This window comes from Crocodylus siamensis, chromosome 4 (assembly GCF_052110815.1).
Source record: "Crocodylus siamensis isolate JL-2025a chromosome 4, ASM5211081v1, whole genome shotgun sequence".
Lineage (NCBI taxonomy): Eukaryota > Metazoa > Chordata > Crocodylia > Crocodylidae > Crocodylus > Crocodylus siamensis.
Window position 1 is genome coordinate 114,459,938 of NC_143398.1, and position 22,593 is coordinate 114,482,530.

The 22,593-nt window shown below is 43.2% G+C and overlaps 1 protein-coding gene across 7 annotated transcripts in view; it reads left to right on the forward strand.

Moving 5' to 3' along the window:
* CACNA1C (calcium voltage-gated channel subunit alpha1 C) overlaps positions 1-22,593 on the forward strand; it is a 665,915-nt gene that overhangs the window by 405,254 nt on the left and 238,068 nt on the right. For all 7 annotated transcript variants that reach the window (XM_090043440.1, XM_090043443.1, XM_090043446.1 and 4 more), the window contains exon 5: positions 6,816-6,955. In XM_090043440.1, coding sequence (XP_089899566.1) covers positions 6,816-6,955 — 140 coding nt within the window. The remainder of the gene's footprint in view (positions 1-6,815; positions 6,956-22,593) is intronic.

Genomic DNA, 22,593 nt, shown 5'->3' on the forward strand with positions numbered 1-22,593 from the left:
ATAGATTCTTGTCCCACACTGCAAGAATCAGCATCTTCTTTCTGAAAAGGGAGGGCATGTGGAACACAGGTTACAGCCTTGTCGTGTCAGGAGTGGTGTCCCCCGAAGATATGGCTCAAGTCCTTTGGCAAGGAGTGTACCTGATATTTCAGATACAAAGAGGGAAGCAGAAAAAGAAAAATGGCAAGGTTGACTCCATGCATCATTAAAAATCAAAACCAATTATGTTTGCATTTGCTTTGCAATTCATCTTTAACAGAGAACCTCAGACTGGAGTAGCCACCACTGGGTTAAAGTACAGAAATCATTTAATGGTGCACAGTACTATACAGCAGTTTAAAATGGGAGGTGGAAAAACCTGCATCCAGCTGAACATGGGAGGTGAATTTAGGTTGGCAGAAAATAGTTTTTTGGGATGAAATTTTATAATTACTGAAAAGACACAGTTAGGTTTTCATTGACCACAAAAGTTAGACACTTGCTTTTCTCAATCATCCGAAATATGGTATCTACATCAGCACAATGCTTTTTAACAGCATGCCGTACAGCTTGTGAAGGGAAGGAACTAGTAAATCACCAACACTTTCCTACTGTCTCTACTAAGGTTTCCCAGAAAGAATAAAGCTATCTCTAACTTATTCATAAAAAGTGAAAGGATCAGAGCTTGAGACTGTATCTGCAAGTTATCACTTACCTTTTTGGAACAGGAGAATTGATCTTATTTCATTTCACTGACAAGCTGGAAAGAGTCTGCAAAGCGCATCATGGAGAAGAAATATATGTTGTTCTTTTAAAATAACATAATGGAAGAGGAAGGAGGAAACTAACTTTCTTCTGCCTTTCATCACCTGCACTATTTATGAACAGGAGTTTTATTCTTTTCTCTAGTTAAGGCTTGTTATATGGGAAACTGAAAAGGCTTGCTGAGATCTAGAAGTTCAGTTTTGATAGCAGGTTATAGGGTTGAAAATGGATGAAATCACACAGGGAGTTTGTATGTTAAGTTTTTATTTCTGAAGTACTGGATTCAACTTGTACTCCATGCTATGGGCAAGTATATACATACTCCTGAGACAGAGATGCTTCCATTGGTTTGGACTCATGAATTATATAAGCAATGGCCAAATCCCCAAGGACATACTTTACGGTGAGCTGGCTACTGGCAACCATCAACTTGGATGGGCCAAACTCCATTTTGTTGATGTCTGCAAGAAAAACCTTAGTGAGGTGAGCATTGATGGCCAGTGCTGGAATCAAGCACTTTGGACTGCTGTGAGTAGAAAGCTGCCTTAAAGCAGGGCCTACATTGCTTCAAGATGCAGAGGGTCAGTGTGGAAATAGAGAAGAAGCATCAGAAGCAGGCAAGACAAGAGGGTACTCGGCATGCCAGCAGAAATTCAACTGAGTTTGCATGGGAAACTTGCCGGAGGGTCTGCCTGTCACACATTGGACTCCTCAGCCACTCAAGAAGCTGTAGTAGTACCCAGTAACCCACCAAAGGCACAATATCCATGGTCTCCCAAGATAGATGGCTGCCAATAAAAGCTATGAAATAATGAGCACAAATAGAGTAGGAAGGCATAGCAAGTGAAGTCTGAAATAGCTGCATGAATGTCTAATGGTAGAACAAGATGAATAAGAAGTTAGGGGGGGGATTAAAATTATAGTGCATTAGGCAAATGCACGAGTAACATAGAGAGGTAGGAAGGTCAAGATAGTGCATTTGGACAGATGTTAATAAAGCCCAGGCCTAGTTTAGTTGGGGTAATGAATTCAGGTTTGAAGGGAATTACTAGAAGTATAGAAGTATCCTAAACACACGTGGTGCTGTAAATCAGTATTGAAATATATATCAAGAGGACCGCTACAGGGAAAAGGTGCACGTCATAACTGAAGTGCATTAACAAAGATGGGTGGGATGAAGTAAGACTATAATATGCAGGGATGTTGAAACTCTGAATTGCCAAATTGTCTTGATGTTTGTGTTTCCTCTTCGTCCAAATAGGGTTTTATAAATAAAGAATTTCTAGAAATAAAGATTCTAGCACCCCCCTCAGATATGTTATTATTATACCAGTGGTAGCAACAATGACTTGATACCAGAATGTCAAGAGCTATTGTTAATGAGCTCTGATCCTATCAATATTGGGGGGAGGGGAGGAAGGAATAGGCTCTTTTGTTTTGTCCAGTTACTGATTTAGAGTTCTTTATTTACAAACTTGTGGTTTTCAGGAATTCCATAAAAGAGCTCTAAAACACATCAGAAACCTTTTGTAGTTAACTCCTTCCACAGGCTCCTGAGGGACAGGGTCTGCTGTACAGAAATGTCATTCATTATGTGGTCAGAGGTTGTTGTGGAGTAGTAAGGCAGAAATGTTTGAATAGGAAATGGAACATACCAGTATTTCTACAACCATCTTTCTAGCTTACTGGAAATATATTGGACCAAATTTGAGCCATTGCATCTAGAGGAACCTGAATCTTAAAATTATCAACTCTGAAAGATGGAACCATAGAAAGGTAGGGCTGAAAGATACAAAACCATATAAATTCTGAGATTTCATATGTCTTGCATAGATCCTTATTATTCTGTCTGCCTGTCTGTCTGATCTCTACAGCCACCTTAATATTTTGCATACTAAGGTAGTCTCAGTCTTTGCTTTCATTTTTCCTGCTCTTTAATTTGCGACATCTACAAATTCTTCCTTCTCCCTGGCCCTCTTGTGCTTGTGCAGTTTTTTAAATCTTTCAATGATACTTTAACTTCAGGCTTGGAACGGAGCCAACCAGAAGTTCCCCAATTATGGCTGTCCATTTTTGTGTAGCCCTACATGTAACATTTTCTGGAAATGTTTAAGAATCTTTTTTTTATATTTGCAAATAATCAGAAACTTTAAAGAAATCTTTGTCTATTTGCTGTTAGGTAAAGATATTGGCTCTGACCAGTCTTAACAAATGAACCCTTCTTTTTGTGTACAGGGCAAGCTTTCCACATTTTGTGCCCTGGACTGAAAGTTCCTGTAAAGCAATAGGGATAATTCTTTCTCCATGGTACATGTAGTATTTCTGCTTCTTTGAGTGTGTCAGTTTGGGCAGAACATACTGATTACTTGAGGTTCTGCTAAGGGAAATGGAATAATGGTATGTCAACACTGCAAACTGAACTGATTTTTCAGAAAAGAAATTAGCCACTGAGCTCTGTGCTGGTGTGTTCAGACCACATCTAGTACCCAAACATTTAAAGCTAGCCCAGGTATCTGAGCTATTCTGCAATCTGCAATGAGGGTGCACCCTAAGACCCACTAACCCTACCATAAATTGGAACACCAAAAAACTTTTTAGATAGGAATAGGTTTTAATGTCTACTGAAAGGACTGGATTCAAACTGGTTACCTACAAGTAAAAGGCTTTGCAACTCTCTACCAATGCCCAGAAAAATCTAGTCTTCCTCTAAGTTTTATTTTTCCCCTGTAGCAGACTGCATATCTCAGAGGCTATAGCCCAGTTGCAGGCAGTAAGAAACTGATTACAGGCCTGACTAGGAGGACTGGGCCCGCTGATGGGGATAATTGGCTGTTCCAGAGGAAGTTAAAGGCTCCCAGGGAAGGGAGCTGGGAGGGAAAAAAGGCTGTGAGGTAGAGACTGCAGCACTGAGTCAGATTAGGCTGTGTGGGCCTGGGAGAGGACTGCAGGGTGTGAGTTAAACCTTTACTGTTGATGTCTTTGTTTGATAATATATGTTGTGCCCTGTGGAGTGAGTTTGCCCCAGGGAAATAAGGACTATGTTGAGCAAATAGGCCAACCTGTTACATGCCCCTTGATATGAAGGTTGCTTTTTAGAAGGCTAACTTTATTTAATCAATTATTGACCTTTTAGTACTAACCCAAGTTGTCTTCTGTTCTTTTACATATGAGCAGTATTTCCCAAAAAATGTCCATGTCTTCCTCTAAACACTATAGTCCAGCATACCACTCTTGCTAAAGGGGCAGCTCCTATTGAACAATGTCACGGAGTCACGCAGGTGCCCCGTGACTGTGAGGGTGATTGGCAGAGCTGCCAATCACCCAGGCAGCTCAGGTGCCGGTTGCCAGGGTGACCAGCTGGGTCACGTGGCCAGAAGGGGGCAGGGCCCGGCCTTTATAAACAGCTTAGGCCGGAGCCTGCCTCACAGTTCCCTTCTGGCTGCCGCAGGAGCAGGAGCTCTGCGGCTGAGCTGAGCAGCCCGAGGCAAGTGGGGCAGCCTTACCAAACTTACCGGCTGCAATGATGCAGGGAACAAGATCACCTTCAAGGGCAGGTAGATTCGGAGGACCGGGTGAGGCTATTGGGGAGCGAGGAGGCCTCAGCAGGGCCCCCCCCCCCAACAGCTTGGGGGGTTCCGGAAGAGCGTGCCAGGGAGGCACAGGCCCCAGAGGGGGCGAGGCCCCAGAGGGGGCGAGGCGCAAGGTGCGCGGTATTGGGCCCCAGAGGGGGCGAGGCCCCAGAGGGGGCGAGGCGCAAGGTGCGCGGTATTGGGCCCCAGAGGGGGCGAGGCCCCAGAGGGGGCGCGGTGCAGAGGCGATAGCACCGGCCCAATGGCGCCGAGACAAGGGCGGTGGTAATGCCGGCCCGGTGGCGCCGAGAGGTGGGTGGCGGTGGCGCTATAGTCCCCGTGGGTCGCCAGGTGGCCGAGGGGCACCCGCAGTGATAGCGCCAGCCCAATGGCGCCGAGATAAGGGTGGCGGTAAGGCCGGCCCAATGGCGCCGAGAGTTGGGTGGCGGTGACGCTATAGGCCCTGTGGGGTGCCAGGTGGCCGAGAGGCACCCGACGGGCGAGGGACAAGACAAACGTCCCCCGGAACAGCTGCGAGGCTTGGGGCGTGCTGAAGGGGAGGTTTGGAGGCACGCGTAGCCCTTAAGGCAGGGCACAGATAGACACCCCATCGGGGAGCAGAGACAGGAACAATGATACCGTCCACCAGGGAAACAGGCAGCCTCCATACTATATATATTAGACATCAAAGTCGTGGCGGGCGAGATTCTGAGGGTGCTACGTTCACCCTAACGTGACGGTGAGTGGCGCTAGGGAGTTTCACGGCCGCCCTTAGCGCTCGCTCCCTCACAAACAATATAAGTGTTAAAGCTATTATTATAGAACAAATATTAGTGTTATAACTTGCATATAAGCACAGTATCTTTAATGTGAAACTACAGAGACATGGTGGATACTTTGCAGGGAGTTACATGACTTTTGTAGAGGGGTGGTTAGCCATGTTAATCTGAATTCAGGCAGAATGTAGGGCAGGGTGGCACCTGGATGACTACCTGATTCAAAGAGTCATGAGTGATCATAGACAACAACCTACTTCATCAGATGCTTTGTCTGCATGACTTTTTGTGAAATAGCACTAGTGTTTGGTATTACGATTTGCAAATACTGTTCTTGGTGCTGGGAGCAGTCCAGTCTAGTTATTAGAGTTAACATAGCCAAGTCTAATGAACACTCTTTGGGTCATCTGTGGAAAGAGGCATAACTGGGTATTGCTGCACCCTGAACAGCACTGGCCAGTGGGGCAGCAGCTGCTGCTGGAAGTGGTGAGTGTGATAAGGCCAGCAACAGAGTGGTTGCTATATTTGTGCCTCCCCTTTCCAAGTTGGCATCCAGGACTGGTGCCGTTTGCCTATCCCACCCTGTTGTAGTTACGCTATTGTCTGTAGGAACTGAATCTGGGACCACTGGTTCTCAAAGCATGAGTCATTACCCCTTGAGCTAAAAAACTAACTCTAATATGGAGAATGCATCAGACTCAGAAACTTCCACATGTGGCCTAGCCCATAGCAGGTGATGAAGAGGCATATGGTGTAGTAACAATACACAAACATATGTCTTGAATTGTTTTGTCTGAAAGGCAGCTCGGTGCAGTGAATGAGATCTGGGTTCTGTTCCCTCTTCCATCTTCAGTGACCTTGTGTAACCTAAACTATATGTAAAATGGGTAAATGATATTTATCTTAAGAAGGATTCTTGGTTAATAAAGGTTTGTAAGGTATTAATAGCACTCAGAGCAGTAGCCTAACAATGGGTAGGCAAGTGGGGCATGAGTTCTGAATACTGTCTAATGGGGCAGCACTGGAATGGAACTGGGGGGGGGGCACCTCATCCTTCTCACCCCCTATTCCTCTGTCCCATACGCACCCTGCACCTTCCCTGCAGCAGCTCTGGCTCTGACAGTGGGGAGGGCAGAAAAGTGGTGTTGGTGTGTGATGGAGGAGCAGTGGCTGGAAGTTTGCTTGCTGTTAAGGGAGATGTCACACCCATTTGGGGTGGGAGGGGTTTCCACTGAAAACCAGTGGGTTTTTTGGCCACTTGACATGCATGTCAGCAGCAAAACAAGGAGATGACATCTTCCACCCCTTGCCCAGCCTCCAGCAAAAAACTTCTGACCACTGTAGCATGCAGTGCCAATGTTGGGCTGTCCTCTCTGCTGCCCCACATCTAGAGCTGGCGGTGACAACATGCAGGGTGTGGGGCATGCAGTACTGCCCAATATGCTATACTGCCCAGTTACCTTTGAGGCAGGACTGAAACTAAAATTCATGGTCTCTCGCCTTACAATTCTGATACCATTCTCCTAGGCTGCAGGATATTTCATATGGGAAGAATCTGTTCCTTTTCCCGCACCATATGTGAATGTCAGTGAGGTGTGTGACATTCTTTGCAGGTCCATGTAATGCACAGTCATTTTGGTGGTATGGTGACGATGATTTATGTTTCTGTTTAGCCAGAGCCTTGCTGTCTGCCTACAGCTTGTTTCCTCTTTTTATTTTTTTGCAGGCTTTTTAGTGCAATTTTAGAACAAGCAACCAAAGCAGATGGGGGGAATTCAATAGGAGGGAAAGGTGCCGGATTTGATGTTAAAGCACTGAGGGCTTTTCGAGTGTTACGCCCCTTACGGCTGGTATCTGGAGTTCCTAGTAAGTAACACACTAATTTTTGATTCCTTTTCTCTTCTTGGTTGGGTAGAAGTGGGGCAGGGATTAGTTTTCTGTGCAAGATATTCAAGCTCTAGCATGATGCAGATGTTTTTCTCTCCCTTGGGGGTGGGGGCAACATGGTCAACAATTTAATTTGGTAAATTGAAATTAATCAAACTTGGGGAGGGGGGCATCTGTGGGGCAGGGGTGGGAAGGGAAGACTAGTTATACAGTTCCATGAAATGTGTAGGGCATGATCAACAATAGATATGGCCAGTCACTTTCAACAGAAGTAAATGAAGATGTAATTTTTTAATGGGTCTAATACAAATCAAATTAATGAAGCAACTGGAAATCTGCATGTAAAACTATTGTGCATTAGTCTCACAAATCACAGAAATGATGAATAAACACTTTTAGTGACTTGCGGATGGAGTCCCCTACTTTTCATTCTCCCCACCTGTCACCACCTGCTGCTCCACTCAAAGGTGGTGGGACAATTCAGAACAAACAGTGCACATGGACTTTTTGTAAATGGCATCATCCACTGAAGTAGTGGTGAGAGATCCAGTTGAATGAAAGGAGGCTAATACAGGAAGCTGGATTTGAAGATTTGCCCATGTTCACTAAACTGGTTGTAAAAAAGGCTTTGTTTATTTTTTTTATTTATGAAGCTGTTTTTTTTAAGTGAGACCTTAAGTACTGCCAAACTCAGTCATTCAAAACTCACCCCCGCAAGATTTTGTGACCGTCTTTGTAAGTATGATCTAAAAATAATACCATGTCCACTCATATATGAGGAGTTCCTCCCCACAGTCACCAGGGGGAGAGGATGCTCCTTATCTTAGATTTGTGTACGAAGTGGAGTGGGGAGAGGTTCAGGTGGCTGCTGTGGCTCTAACTGTCTCCAGACCTGGGTCAGAACTAGAATCAGACCCACGGCAGCTTCCTACCCCTCCTCCACTTGCCCTCTGCATCTTTTGTTCCCACTCTGCTCCCTTCCGATCCCCCACCCCTTACTGTCACGTGCAGCTTCACTCCAGCTTGAGCTGGATTCCCTCCCAGGCACAGAGCACAGGGAAACTCCCACCCCTGCTCAGCCAGTCAGCGGTGGTGCTGCTGCTGCTGCATGGCCCAGCATGGACAAGTGGACTGCTCTTCCACATACTGCGCTCCAGAAAGGAACCGGGCCTGAGCAGCACCTGATAGTAGTGGGTGCTGGGGTGGAGGGAGAGGGCTGAGATTGTGGGGAGTGGGTGAGCAGGAAGTACAGGAGCTGGGGGTTGGGGAGTGCAGGTGGTGGGAGCCAGGAAGACTACAGGGAAAGAAGTGGTGTGGCAGAGGGCAAGGGGGCTGTTTGACACCCCACAGCTGTCTGACACCCCCTCCTCCCCCCCCAAACACACACACATCCAACACCCCAGCCATTGCTTTTCCTGCTATAGTAGTGAGGTGGGGGAGAGGACAAATTTAAGACAACCCTCCAATAATTAGATTCCATACCTGGAAAATTATAACAAACTTACACATTTTCCATCTATAGAATCTAATTATTAGGGGCCATCTTACATTCAGGCTCATCTTAGAGTCAAGTAAATATGGTATTTAACTTGGACTACTTATAAATTGACTTGGCTTCTGAGCCTTCTTTAAACATTTTTTTGATTACACTGAAGTCATTTTCAGGCTTCTTTCATGAACTGTGAGGGCTAGAAACTTTTTAAACCAAATTTGAGATTTTCAAATGGGGGACCCTCAGCTTTAAGTAAAATGACAGTGTTGTCAACACTTTTTATATATACTGTTTTCTCTTATGGATGGGTTGGTCTTTGCAGTTGCCTGGAAGTCCTTGGTTCATGTACCAAGCTGTGGTTGTCTTGATGGCAATTGTTGGATGGGCTGCCTACCTTTTTGTTAATGAAATCTGTAATTTAGTGGTCATGTTAGCTCTTTAAAAACTTTTTAATAGTGAAATAGTAGAAGTAGTAGTAATCAAGTGTGCATTTGTAAATCTCTGCTCAGCAACGAAAATTATGATCGTCCTCACAACTGCTATCCATGCCTTACCCACTTCAGATTAACTACTGTACTGAGTTACTGCTGAAGATCTCTCATTTAGCAGTATTTCCTACATGAAACACATTGCACCTGGACTCTCTACTCTGCACTCACACCAGTCGTGGATGTCATTCAAGGTTTTGTCTCACTTTCAAAACCTTAAGTCTTTGCAGCTTTAAAAGCTCCTTCTGTCTTTGTGTCCCATCCTTGTGGCTGAGATATGGTGCTCAAAGTAATGGCCATCAGGTCTAAATGTCTGTAAATGGGAGATTCTCTCACCCTTAGAACTTGCTCCACTCATTGGTCTGACATAGGTCAAGTTTGTTGATACTGTAATTATGCTGTTAGCCTTATCTGTTGAGCCAGGTTTTTTTCTGAAGGGATGAATCATGAGGTTACTGTGCTTTTAGGGAACTTCCTGAGCACTTTAGTTGACATTTGTTTGAACTTTTGTTTTGCGCTTTTAAATTGTACAAGTACTGAGAGAATATTTTAGGTGAAGTTTAGCAATTCAGTATATAAGGAAGCATATTTCTCGTGAGAACTCTGAAAGTGATTGCCTGAGCCAGGCAAAAATAGCACGCCACAAAAATTAAACTATAAGGTAATTGGTTATAGGCCCACACATCAAAACTCTGGCTTATTTTTGATTCACCCCCTAACTTGATGTATGAAACATAGTAAGTGATGTAACCCACTGCTGCCATTAACACCTTTGTGGAGGGCAACATATTTTACTCCTGCTTCCAAAATACAGATATCTCCTTTTCACTGTGATCAAACCACCTGCAAAGTGCTGGCCAGAAGATTTCAGGATGGGTTAGCAAGAGGATTCCAATGTAAGGGCCTTGTTACACATTTAATTTTAGGTGCCTTTTAACCCCTGGACTGTTCACACATTAACACCTGAAGATAATTTTAGGCACACTTTAGGCAGCTGAAAGTTTTATACCACTTCAGGGCAGGTTTCTCTCTGTTCCATGTTACCCAGCTCATGTTCCATTCCATGTGTGGCTACTCCCACAGATAAGCTGCCCAAATTTCATTCCTCCAGCATCCCAGGATGCAGTGTCCCTTCATCCACAGTCCTGTTCTGGGTGGACAAACGTTCTACCCCCTGAACTCAACTACCCAGGGGACAGTTCTAGCACCAAGCCAGCTCTCCTGCTTGCCCCTGGGGGATATGTCCTTCCCATCCCCAGGGAAGCAACCCTATGCAAACAAGCTGCTGAGTACATGTCAGTTAGCAAAGTCTCAGGGCATAAATGGGTCCAAAAGTGAGGTCTAGGGAGGCTGGAGGGGGAAAAGGTAGGGGCAGATTGGGTCCCCATAAGCTGAGGCAGGGGCAATAGTTCCCCCAAAAGCACCTTCTCTCACTGGTCCCAGCTCCCAGCCACCCTGGGTAGTGTAACCAGCACCCAAATTCCAATTTATTAAAACATGAGACCTTTATTAATTGATTTCCTTTTTATTTCTTCTTTTTTTTTTTAACTTCCTTTTGTTTTATCCTTCAGTGGCTGGCTGATTTCATTTCACTACCCTTCCCTCATCCCCATTTCCTTTCCACCTCCCACTTCATTCCCTACCTCTACCCCACTAACTCCCTGCTTCCCAGCTTCATGTTCCTGCCCCCCCCCCCCCCCCCCCCCCGCCCAGAAACGTGCCCTGGCTCACTAGCCCCCTAGTGGCAATTCACAGCTATAGCTCCTAGTCAGGGCCCTGCTCACCAGTCCTCTAGTGGCAAGTCACAGCTGTGCAGGTGGGGGATGGGTGGACAGCGTTTTTAGCATTAAGGTCTAACTGCTTCAAACTGGAGCTAGCACTAAAATAAGCAATATTTGAGCGCCTCAAAGTACAATGTGCAACAAGGCCCTAACTTCCTAGCTTGTAATGGCATTGGTGGGAGGGGAGTTTTGTAGTCTGTTACAGGAAAAGCCAAACCTAAACTGCTTGATCTGTGGTCCAGGTGTAACTGTCAACATTTAGGAAGGTTTTTTCAAGGATTTTTCAAATCTGAGGAAGGACGCTGCCAGGGACCCTAGCAGGCAGCCCAGCCTGGGGTAATTGCGTAGGTAGCCACACCTGCCTGGGGTTTCTGTCTGATAAGCTCTGCCCTAGCCAGTTAACTGGCTGGTTTCCTGACTGGCTGCTGGGAGCTCAGTCTCTCCATTTATTCCCACCTGTGACAGTAGTCTTCAGTCTAGTCAGCAGTTTGGCCCTGGTCTGCTCTGGCAAGCCTCCTGGTTTTTGTACTCTCTGGCTTTCCTGGTTTTGGCTCTGTTCCTAGACTCTAGCTTTGGGTTTCCCTGTGGATCTGGTTCCTGGTTCCTGACATTGGCTTTGTTCTTGGTCTTTGATCCGTGGATTAACCCTTGGACTTGGTAATTTGGCATCTGATTCTGGACCTGGACTCCGGCCTGTTATGGATCCCGCTCCTAGATTTCCCTCTAGATTTGGTAATGTGGCTCCTGAACTCTGATTCAGCCCCTGACCTCTGCCTTCCCTCAGTGCCCTAACCATTAGGCAAGATCACCCACATCCCAGTCCCCTCTAGGTACCTTGTGCCCAAAAGTTTGTGTAGCTCTCTTCCAATTATGCAGTTGGTCCAATAAAAGATAACAGCCATAAAAATCCTCGCCTCTTACATGTTTCCTGGACCATCACAGTTACAACTATTAAAATAATAAACAACAGCTAAAATCCATCATGAGTGAGAGAAAGGGAGATCAGCTGCTCCCACAGGCAAATGTCCAGTGTTGTTTACATTACTGAATGTCCACTTGTAAGTCGATTAAAATGACTTTGTGGTGGTTGTGTAGCTATTTAGGTGCCAAAGTTTAAATATTCACATTGGAAGAGTTTGTCCTGCATGAATACAATAAACCCTCACTGCTCTGTACAAAACTCTTACTGCAGTTTCTCACAACTTCCTCTATTTATTTTCTTATTCCCTTCAGCACTCACCATTTGGTGTCTCTCCCTAGAATAGCCCTCTCCTCATTGCCAGCTCTTCAGTATTAAGCCAGTTGTTTTCTTGGAGATACCTTGTGGTATGTGACAAGGTATCATGGCCTTGTTTGTACTTTGCTGTCCAACTTCTGAATGGCCCCGGGCTGCATGTCCCCTGCAGCATCACACTTCACTACACCATGTGGTGGCCATGCCCTTCCCCACCCCACTACTGCATTGGGCCAATGCCCTGCATGCTGTGCTCGGTGGTCTCCCCTGCCATGTGCCCTCTTGCTGAACTGTGCTGGCATTCCTATACTGTATGAGATCTCTGCTTTCCCCTGATCTGCCGGGCTGCAGGTTCCCTTGGCCCCAAGGGCTGTGCCATGCTGGCCCCAAGGGCAGGCAGCAGAAGCAGGATGGGGAGCCCAGAGACTCCAGTAGCAGTGGTAGCAGCTGAAACAGTAGGAGGAGCAATTCCCAGATTGAGAGCCCAAGGTCCACAGGGAACCCTCTCAGGGGCTGCCAGATGGAAGGCAGCCCTGCCCTATGCTACTGAACTCAAACAATTCAGGTGAGCAAGCTAGGTCTATGTTAGTCCTCTAGTTTAAGTGGTATGTGTATCTGTTTACATATGGTACCGCATCCTCCATTTGCAACAAATAAGAAGGGTTGTAAAATTCTAGAGATCCCCTCTAAATAAAAATGAATGGGACAGCCAATATTTGCAGTGCAGGGGAAAAATAATATGTGCCTTTGAGAAACGCTCAGTCAGAGGAGCAAAAACCAACTGTATACTTTATGCTGTTTTGATAGATCAGCTCAAATAGGTAAAACCAGTGGATAAAATAGCTAGCAAGTGAGGGGGTTACAACACTGGATATCTTCTTGAACAGAATCCAAATCAAGTGAAACATTGTAAGGTATATTGTACTTGCTAAATATGGTTAGAGTTCTGAAAGAATGAAAAGAAGGTTTGTAAATGTCCATGGCTTTTAGTTTCCACTATGCCATTTCCAGATATATTACCAACTAGAATTGGCAATCATTCTCTTCCTCAAGGAACTTAATCTAACAGTGCCAGATCACTGAAAGAGCCTCACTGGCTTGCATAATAATTCATTACATAATTAATGGTTTCCAGCCAGCAGAGAAGACACTAGGGGACAGTCCTCAGCAGCAAAAGTTAAAACAGCCCATAAGGGGATGAGGGAAAGCAGTTCTGCCTACTTGGGACCCATGAGACTCAGCAAAGTAGATTTCCAAAAGAACACTAATTATTTTCCCCAGAACACACAGAGCCTCAGATGTCTGGCTTGCTTTGCAGCTATGTCTGCTCCTACAACTGCTCTTCTGAAATTGAACTATTATTAATACTACTGTTATAATGGGGGCTCAACCCTAAGGTATACTTAATCTGGAGTTAATGCACCTGAAGGAAGGGAAACTAGACCCGGCATTACACTTCTTGTCTAACCCCTGCAGTACTGATGCTGCCCAGAGGCCAGTGTAATCTCCAATATAAATTAGAGTAGCCTCAGGACTACTCTAATTTGTGCCAGCAGACACTTGTCCTACTGAATTAGGTTCAACCACGCTTCAGAGTATTCAAGTCCTGCTCCCTCTACACTCTTCCCAAATTACCACATGCTTACATGAAGTAGGAAGGTAATGTGGGTGGTTTTACGATGTCTCAAGATTTCTCAATGCAGGGGGATGTCCTTTGCTGCCCATCTATAGTACCTTTAGAATTGCATGTGTTAAGCTACCTTACATGGGCCCAAAAATAAGGCCAAAAAATATTGTAGCTGAGCTTTCTGTGAATATTCCTCATCCAACAATCATTCCCTCTTCTCTGACCCCCTCTCTCTGTCATCTTGTCTGTGATCTGTCCCCAGTGTCCCTCTGCCTATGATCCCTTGCTCACCCACTGGCATAAACACAGCTGGATTTATTTCGGTGATTACATGGTTACACTCATTCACAGAGACACACTCAGTGCAATTATTTGGCTGTAAATGTCTATATTGGTTTCTTGAATGCACAATCAAAATTTCCATTTGTATTTTTTTCTGCTGGCAAGGAAATTGAATGCAGAAAGTTATGTTTCATAAAATGCTAGAGTTGATTTTTTTTTTTTTTAAATGCATGGGACTCAGGAAATAAAGTTGTGGTTCATGCAGTGGCTCTAAAATATTCATATTACTCATATTTGGTATATTACATAGGAATGTTGAGAAATGCACTTTTTTCTGTTTCTTGAGGCAGTAATTTAAAACTTAATTTTCATCAAATGTGAAGTACCAGTCATGTTCCCACATTTGTTGAAATGTTTTCTTCTGCTAGCTTTTAGTTGGCATAGTTGTCTGTTTTATGCACTGTACTTTTCTTTCTGATGCCACAGTAGAAGTACAGTGCACAAAGTAGTCCTATATTGTCTTCAAATGTTATATGCTGCAGAGTGGCTTGATCAAAGCTGCAAAATGTGGTCAGTGTTTGCAAGGTATTGCATACATGTACAGATGAGTTGACTCAGCTGTTGGCATTAATATTTTTGGCAGTTATCTGCCCTTAAATCCATGTGATCAACACCCATTAATATCAACAGGTGTAGGTGAGAGTGTCTGAGTGCAAAATCAGGCTCCTAGTTCTCAATGCTGCACCATCCTTTGTTGTGTTTAATAGTGTAGCAACCACTGCAAGGTCCAGCCCCTCTCTTGTCTCAGGGGCTCTTACAGTGCAGAAAAATTGTGCTGTCATGGAGATTTCCTGCACACTCCCGCACTGCTGAACAAGCCTTCTCAACCATCTGTGCCAGCTCTGTGGTGTCCACTGCACTGTGTGAGGATGAGTTGCATCACCTTTCCTATGTCATTGTTTAGCTGTTTCCAATCTCAAGTGGCCAGTTTATTTTCTGTGATTACAAATGAGAAAGGAATTGTATGAAAGCAGAGTCCTGATGAGGTTTGTTTCATTGTATTTAATCTTAAATGGCACCCAGGCCTGCAAAGCTTAACTCACAAATCAACCTTATTCAAGGGGTAGTTGATTTTGATGCAATGGACAGACTCAGTTTTGCAGCAGTGCTCCGTGTACAGCAGAGCAACCTCAGGTTTTTTAATGAGATGATAATGGACATACTTCTTGATAAAAAGTGGGGTTCCATTGTACAAGGTATGGGGTGCACACATGAACATTTACATGGCCCCTGCCCCCAAAGGTTTAAAATAGAAGAAGAATCATTTGGTTTATTCCAAACATTGTTTGCATCTTTTGTGTAGATGTGCTTTGTTGGATGTGCTTTGTTGTCTGCACCATTAATGGAGCAATAGGAGTAACTAGGGTTGTAACTAACCATTATCAACAGCAGTTTTGTTTGCAGCTACTGTCTGATAATTAATATCAGTCAGTGCCACAGTATTGGGGTGGAGGTGGGGTATTGCACTGAATCTTATCTAGATAGTAAGCAGGTATATGTTCCTCTCAGTCTTTTCCTTATGTTATCCGCCTCTTGACGTCTCCACAACTTCTGATGGTCACGTCAACCTTAACATGAACTGTTAAGATCAGTCTTTGAGTCTGAATGGCTGAATATTGCATTCTGCTTTCTCATTTATGGTCATATAAACTACGACCTGAAGTCTTGTGTTCAGTTTCTCTCAAGTGAGTCGAGTTTGCCAATATTAAAACAGTCCAAGAATATTCAGTAAAACAACTTAGCGGCCTTCTCATCCCACGTGTAGGATTTAGCTAGCACTCAATGGCAAGTATTTGAACTGAAACTAGGAAGCCAGAAAGGCTTTTTTTTGTTCTTTTGTTTGAAGTGTTCATAAGCTGAAGGTGTTTCAGTGACTCAGGATCATGCAGTGCTGGGAGTTTTCTGGTGATGCCAGCTTCCTGAATGATTGCTAGAAATGTGTGATCATGAGTGTGCCTTACTCTCCTTGGTATTGCCAAAAGTTCAGCAAGGTGGGGATCAGTGAAGCAAATAAGATCATTTACTCAATCTTAAAAAATTTTCAGCCTCTTACTCATCTTCCAGAGAAATTATTGACACACGACTACCCGTGTTTGAGCCAAATTTTGTTTCCTGGGTTTTCAGAACAAATGTTTATAGCAAGAGAAGGACAAAATGGAGAGTTCATAAGAATGAGAAGAAGAAAATGTGAGAAAATGGTAAAGATTTAAATAGGTTTTTAGGTTTACTGGACACCAGCTGCTTTTCAGTGGGTCTATTCTAAATCAGCTTCTTCAAAATCAGATAGGACCTTCTATATTGTCTTGGCTCATGCAGCCACACTTTATCAGGTATGGTAACTGATATAAACAGCTGGCATATCTTTATTTTACTTCATTTTTTGGTGGAAAGAATATAAACCATGTGAAAATGTTAGGCTCAGGCAAAGTACAGCCAGGCCAAACTGTTCAACCCTCTTTCTGCTTTTAAAAAAAAAAAAAAAGGATTTTTTTTCCCCCGGAGTCAAACCTAATTTATGCATGTTCCTTCCTGAGTAATGTATCCCTTATGTCTGTTTCCTCCTCCTATAATCATTTTTGTCAAAGTGCCTGAGTTATTCCTTTTTCTCCTGGAATTTTAGATTACTACCCATGTTTTATCACTCAGCACTTTCCTCCTAGACAAATTATCTTATATTTGTTAAATGTCTTTTAATGTATAAAGACTTCTGCTGGTGAATCCCATAAAAGATGCAAATCCTTTGGCTGATTATTTGTTGGGGGGAGGAGGGGGGTTATATATCCTACGAGCCTTATGCTTTTTATAGATCTCCAAACAAATGATGACTCAGTTATAATGAGTTATTAAGAAACTGGAGACCTGTTAGTATTACAGCAGCCACATGTCCCCAGGTGGATGGGGCTGACTATGCTCCACCCACCTCCATCCACCAGTACACTCTGAACTTGGAATCTCTCCAGTGAGAGATTTGCTTTCTAATACAACTGGCTAGAAAATCTACAACTAAATTTCAGTTTTGTTTCCTGATAAAATTTGCGAGTCTTTGAACTTTGATTTAGACATGTCTAGTCTTAACTACTTTTAGTTTTGACGTTTTAATCCTACTTAATATTTGTGGACAAATTAAAGACAGTCCAGGGCAACAAAAATGGTTAGCGGTCGGGGCACATGACTTTGAGGAGAGCTTGAGAGAACTGGCCGTATTTAGTCTGCAGAAGAGAAGATTGAGGGGGAATTTATTAGCAGCCTTTAACTATCTGAAGGGGGGTTCCAAAGAGGATGGAGCTGGATTATTCTCAGTGGTGACAGATAACAGAACAAGGAGCAACTGTCTCAAGTTACAGCAAGGGAAGATTAGCTTAGATATTAGGAAAAATCTTCTAACTAGAAGGGTAGTAAACACTGAAACAGGTTACCCAGAGAGGTGGTAGAGTTTTCATCCTTGCAGGGTTTTTAAGACCAGGCAGATAAAGCCTTGGCTGGAATGCTGTAATTGGGGATGGTCCTGCTTTGAGCTGGGGGTTGAACTAGATGACCTCCTGAGGTCTCTCCAACCTTAATTTTCTATGATTCTATTCTATGATTTTAGCCCTTAATGGGCCAAACTTGCCACTTTTTTATCCTGTACAACTCCATTAAAATCAGCAAAGAATTTAGCCTACAGGATCTAGTTCTCTCTATTCTTGCCCTTCATCTGTAGGTCTCTGTGTCACCCATGTGACAGTTGATTTAATGAGCAAAGAGAAACTCCACAATCAAAAAGTTAGCATTAATGTATTTCAGCAAGAATACTTAAAATGTACAAATTTCATGTGAATTGTATACAACTTCAGAAAGGTACCTAGAGAGTAAGTATTAAATGGAGAATTATCCTTTCCTGTGACAAATGGATTCTAGCAAGACGTTTAACTATGGATCTTTTCATCTAAATGTACTAGGGTGACCTAAAAGGGGGGAAAAAAGGATGTTGCTTATTGCATCAGTTAGTCTAACTGATTTGAGGCCTATAAGTAATGTTTCAAAGCAAAAGAATCAGATTTATAAAATCACAAGGAGCAACTTTTACTCCAGCAGAGAACACTAAACCAGTGAATGGATCCAAACCAGTTGAATGGATCCAAACCTAATGTTTGCTGGCATACAGGCAACAATGCCACTTCAGTATCAATTGGCAGGAAACGTCATATTTCACTCCTCTCATCAACCTCAGTTTTTACTTTCTATTTTCCTTTGGCCACAAACAACCTCAAAGGGTCTTGCAGGCAATTTGCTTCCTTCAAGCCATGGGTTGAAGCCCATTGCACTGGAATGAAACAGTCTCTTCCTCAGAGCATTCAAGTACTAAATATAGGCAAACACACACTTTCTCAAGAATTAAGAGCAGTTCTGTTTAGCTCAGTGTGGCTATCTGTCTTCAAAGATCCAGCCTTTGCACCATTAATTTTGACTTACAACAATTTGAGTCCTTTAAAAAGAAAAAACTTTCTGTGTGCAGATGGTAGCACAGCAAAGATCACAATTTGTCATCTAGATAGTCTCTTATTATCTTGTCCACTTCAGTAGTAATGTCTGTGATACAAAATTAATATGTATTACTGAAGTTTTCATATACTATTTTATGACACAAGGAAAGCAATGGTAATTATATGAAGAAAAGAAATATCAGTAATGGGCTCTGGTCATATACCAGCTAGAACTTCCAAGGACATTACACACAACGCAGCAGAACAGGATTGGGAAACATATTAGTTATTCATCAGCAGATCCTCCTAAAGTTATGTACTTGTGAGGGTGTTGGCTCCCTCCCAAAGAGCATCTTTATTTATATTTATATATATAACCCCATCTAGGTGACTGGGCAGTAAAAGGGGCCTCTTCCCAACTGATGCCAAAAGTCCAGAAGAGCATTACTACAATGTGATTTTTTTTTTGTGTCCTACAACTGTTAGTGAATACTCGATGTCCACCCTCACTCTCACACAAAGTCTAAAATTCATGGTCCACTTTGGATTTTCTGATGGATTGAGCTTTTTGACAGTAGAATCGGTCCCCCTGCCCCTCGGCAATATAGTTGTCTGCGTCTTTGTGGTTCTGCATGCCACATTTCGAAGCAGTCCTGGCTACAAGTTGTCTGCTGTACTAAGCCTGATGATGACAGTTCCCCTGAGATAGTGGATGGATCTGTCCAATAAACAAAGGACTACTGGTCCTCCTTTGGCTCCCATCGGTGATTACTGTGATCGGTGTCTCCCAGGTTAGGATGGGAGCCAATATCAGTGACGTTCAGGTTCAGGGTGTCTGGATGCTCCAGAAAGTGAAACTTCATATCAGTATGTCAGAAAGACATGAAGAGCACATTAAGCCTTCCTACCCTTCATGTGTGGGTGTCATGTTTAGATTATGACAGACAACACCACTATTATTCTTTTATGTCAATAAACAGGGTATTGTGAGATCCTCCCCATTAAGCGGGGAAGCAGTCTGCCTGTAGCAGTGGTGTATTTGTCACGAAATACCCTTGTTGGCAGGCTACCTTCTAGAGTGTAAAACTGAATTGTCTCAGCAAAGTCATAGACCTTTGTCATGAATGGAAGATCAAAGACTCAGTTCTCCTCCTGCAGTTAGAGCTCATTCTGACAGAGCCCGGGCAACTTCATGCCCTTGTTTGCACTGGCTCCATAGCTCCCTGATAACTGCAGGGTGGCCTTCTGGAATTTCATTCACATCTTCACGAAACATTTGGTAACTGTAGAAGTCCAAGTCTCCAGGCAGTGGCTGCATACATTTAGGGAGCTCTGAAATCCAGCTCCAGGTATGCTGGTTCTTCTTTGGAGTCACCAACAGTGAGGTTGCATATGAGGATGATCATGCAAAAGACAAAGAAAAACTACCCAGGGGATGTCAAGGTCGAACGGTCATAAACTTCTTCAGGACTGTTTTAGGTTTGACATAAGGAAGAACTTCTTTACAGTCTGAGCCCCCAAGGTCTGGAATAGACTGCTGCCAGAGGTGGTTCAAGCACCTACTTTGAATACCTTCAAGAGAAATTTGGATGTTTATCTTGCTGGGATCCTATGACCCTTGATGACTTCCTGCCCCTGGGGCAGGGGGCTGGACTTGATGATCTTCCGAGGTCCCTTCCAGCCCTAATGTCTATGAAGTCTATGAAATCTACTGGTACCTGGAGTACTTTGAGATGTGTTGTCCTTATGCACATCCACACACTTCCCTCCTGACATTCTTCTTAGGAGTTGCATACACTTCAGGACTCTGTGGTTGGGGGGAAACTAAGGAGTAGGAAACAGGCAGGGCTAGGGTTCTCCTGATATGGATTGGTGAGGCAGTTAAGTGCTTGAGGAGCATGTGTACCCACAGTGAGAACATGCATATGGACAATAAATCTCTTTTTCTGCTGCTTTTCTGCATTGTATATTCTTTCTTTCATCAAATATCAAGCTAAGCTCCTGTTCAGCTAGTCCTCTAAAGATGTTTTGGAGTTTAGCTCAAATTTTGTTATATGCTTTCTTACACAAGAAAGCAAAACACAGCAACAGCGGAGGTTGTGCCAGTACCAATAGGCTTGTAGTGTATATTCCAAATAGCCCCTCAGAAAGATCTTTTTCTAATTTACTGAGATGTGTTACCAATAAACTCTGCAATCCCTTCCCAAAAAAACCCCAAACCTCCATAATGTAATCATCGCAAGATGCACTTTTACTTTCGCAAGAAAGTTGTCTGGATTTGTTAAATTATTCGCTTTTACATTTTATGAACCTCTGCACATATGATGGAGAGTTACTGCTTCAAGAGAAGAATGCTTACTAGAGCTTAGCCCAAATAAAAAATCTCTACTATGTAGGAAAATTATACACTTGTTGATTGACTAGCCACAGGGGCTGAAGTGCTTTCACCTTAGTGAACTAAGATTGAGAGAGAGAAGCATATAAAAGTAACACTTTGATGCAGGTCCTTGAAGTTCCAGTTTCTAACCCCAAATTTCTTAGTTGTCTATCTAAAACCTAGGTTTCTCAAAATCCAGATCCAGGCTTTGTATTGAGCCCATCTCTATTACTATATAATGCTCTGAATGCAAACTTTGACTGTAAACAGTTCTCTCCCCTTCCCACCCCTCCACCCTCCACAATAACAACCCCAGTTTTTTCAAATAAAGAAAAGCATTCAGCCATCATTCAGAACTATGTATATGCTGCATTTGGACTTCTGAAAGAAAGCTGTTTTATTATTACATGAGTTTAGACATTTCATAACTATATTTCTTAACTGTTTTTTTTTTTAAGTAACTCAAGTTTAGCTCTGCTGGTGCTTATCACATCTTCAGAACAAATAGCTCAGTTCAGCTCTTACTCCATGTGCTTCAGTGAAAAATTAAAAATGGAAATTAAAAACTAAATCATGTCATTAAGTGACGATGCAACCATAGAACCATGGGACCAGATTTATTTATTTATTTATCTATTTTTGGATCCACAAGGATGTGCAGGGGAGAAGCCACAAAATCTTCTTGTTTTGGGGCTATGTGAATTAGACAGCACAGACTGTAGCACCCTCAGAATTGTCATGACAAACATGAGTGGGAAGTCCATACTGAATCCTGAAAAGGGATCCTGAAAAATCTAGGAAAGCCTGCTAAGATTGTGACTATCTGCACCCCCTCCCCCATTCTAGGGGAGTGCACATTAATTATACTATAGGCCTTATTTAAGGTATCCTTCAAATTTACTTACAGTATTCACTCTGTGTTCTTGCCCAAAATGGTGGTCTTCTCATGGGAAGCAGCATGCACTTGGCTGCGATATCCCACCCCATAGCTGACTGCATTTTATTGATGTTGTTTTATTTGCAAAGTGAAGACCCTTTAGGTTGAAAGAGTATTCAAGGATAGTGATCATATGTATACCATATTCTTTGCTCAATCGAGAAATTATTAGGCACTTTAAATGGCTTGAAGACAGCCCAGCCCATAGGGACTGCCTTAGCTGTTCAGTCTGAAGAGAGAATAGATAGCTTTGGCCATTAAGCAACTGAAGAATGAATCTGGCACCTGGGTCTCATGAACCGGGAAGTTCATAAAACAGAGGCTAAGGCTTCCCAGGGGACAGAGAGGTGGTTTTGAGAAGGTTAAGTCAAAGATTTCTTCCTAATGAGTTGGGGGGGCGGGGCTTGAGTACTTGAGGAAGAACCAGGGTGCTCTTTCTCTTTTTTCTTTGTCTACCTTTTGTCCTGACTCAGATTAAAAAGGAATGAATGAGTGGTGACCCTGCCAAGGGGAATCTTTGTTTGGTTTGTTTTACTTGGGTCATGCTGACAAAAGGAAACAGTGAAAGATTGCCTCCCAAAAGAAAAACAGCCAGAAGAAAGAGCTGGCTTATGTTGTGGGTTTTTGCTTTTAATTTGCTGCTCCATCCTGGCTTAAAATGAAGGGGCAATGGCTATTGTTTCAAGACTATAAAAATATAAAATGATTATATTCACATGTGCATGCACACAGTTATACATATTTATTTTGGTGTGTGGCTTTCAATTTCAAAAGTCAGTTAAGAAGTTTAAAAAACATAAACAAATGATAACATTGGAACAGGTGAACCAAAGCAGCCTTTGTTTGCCAATATTTGCATTATTTTTAAAAGTCCTA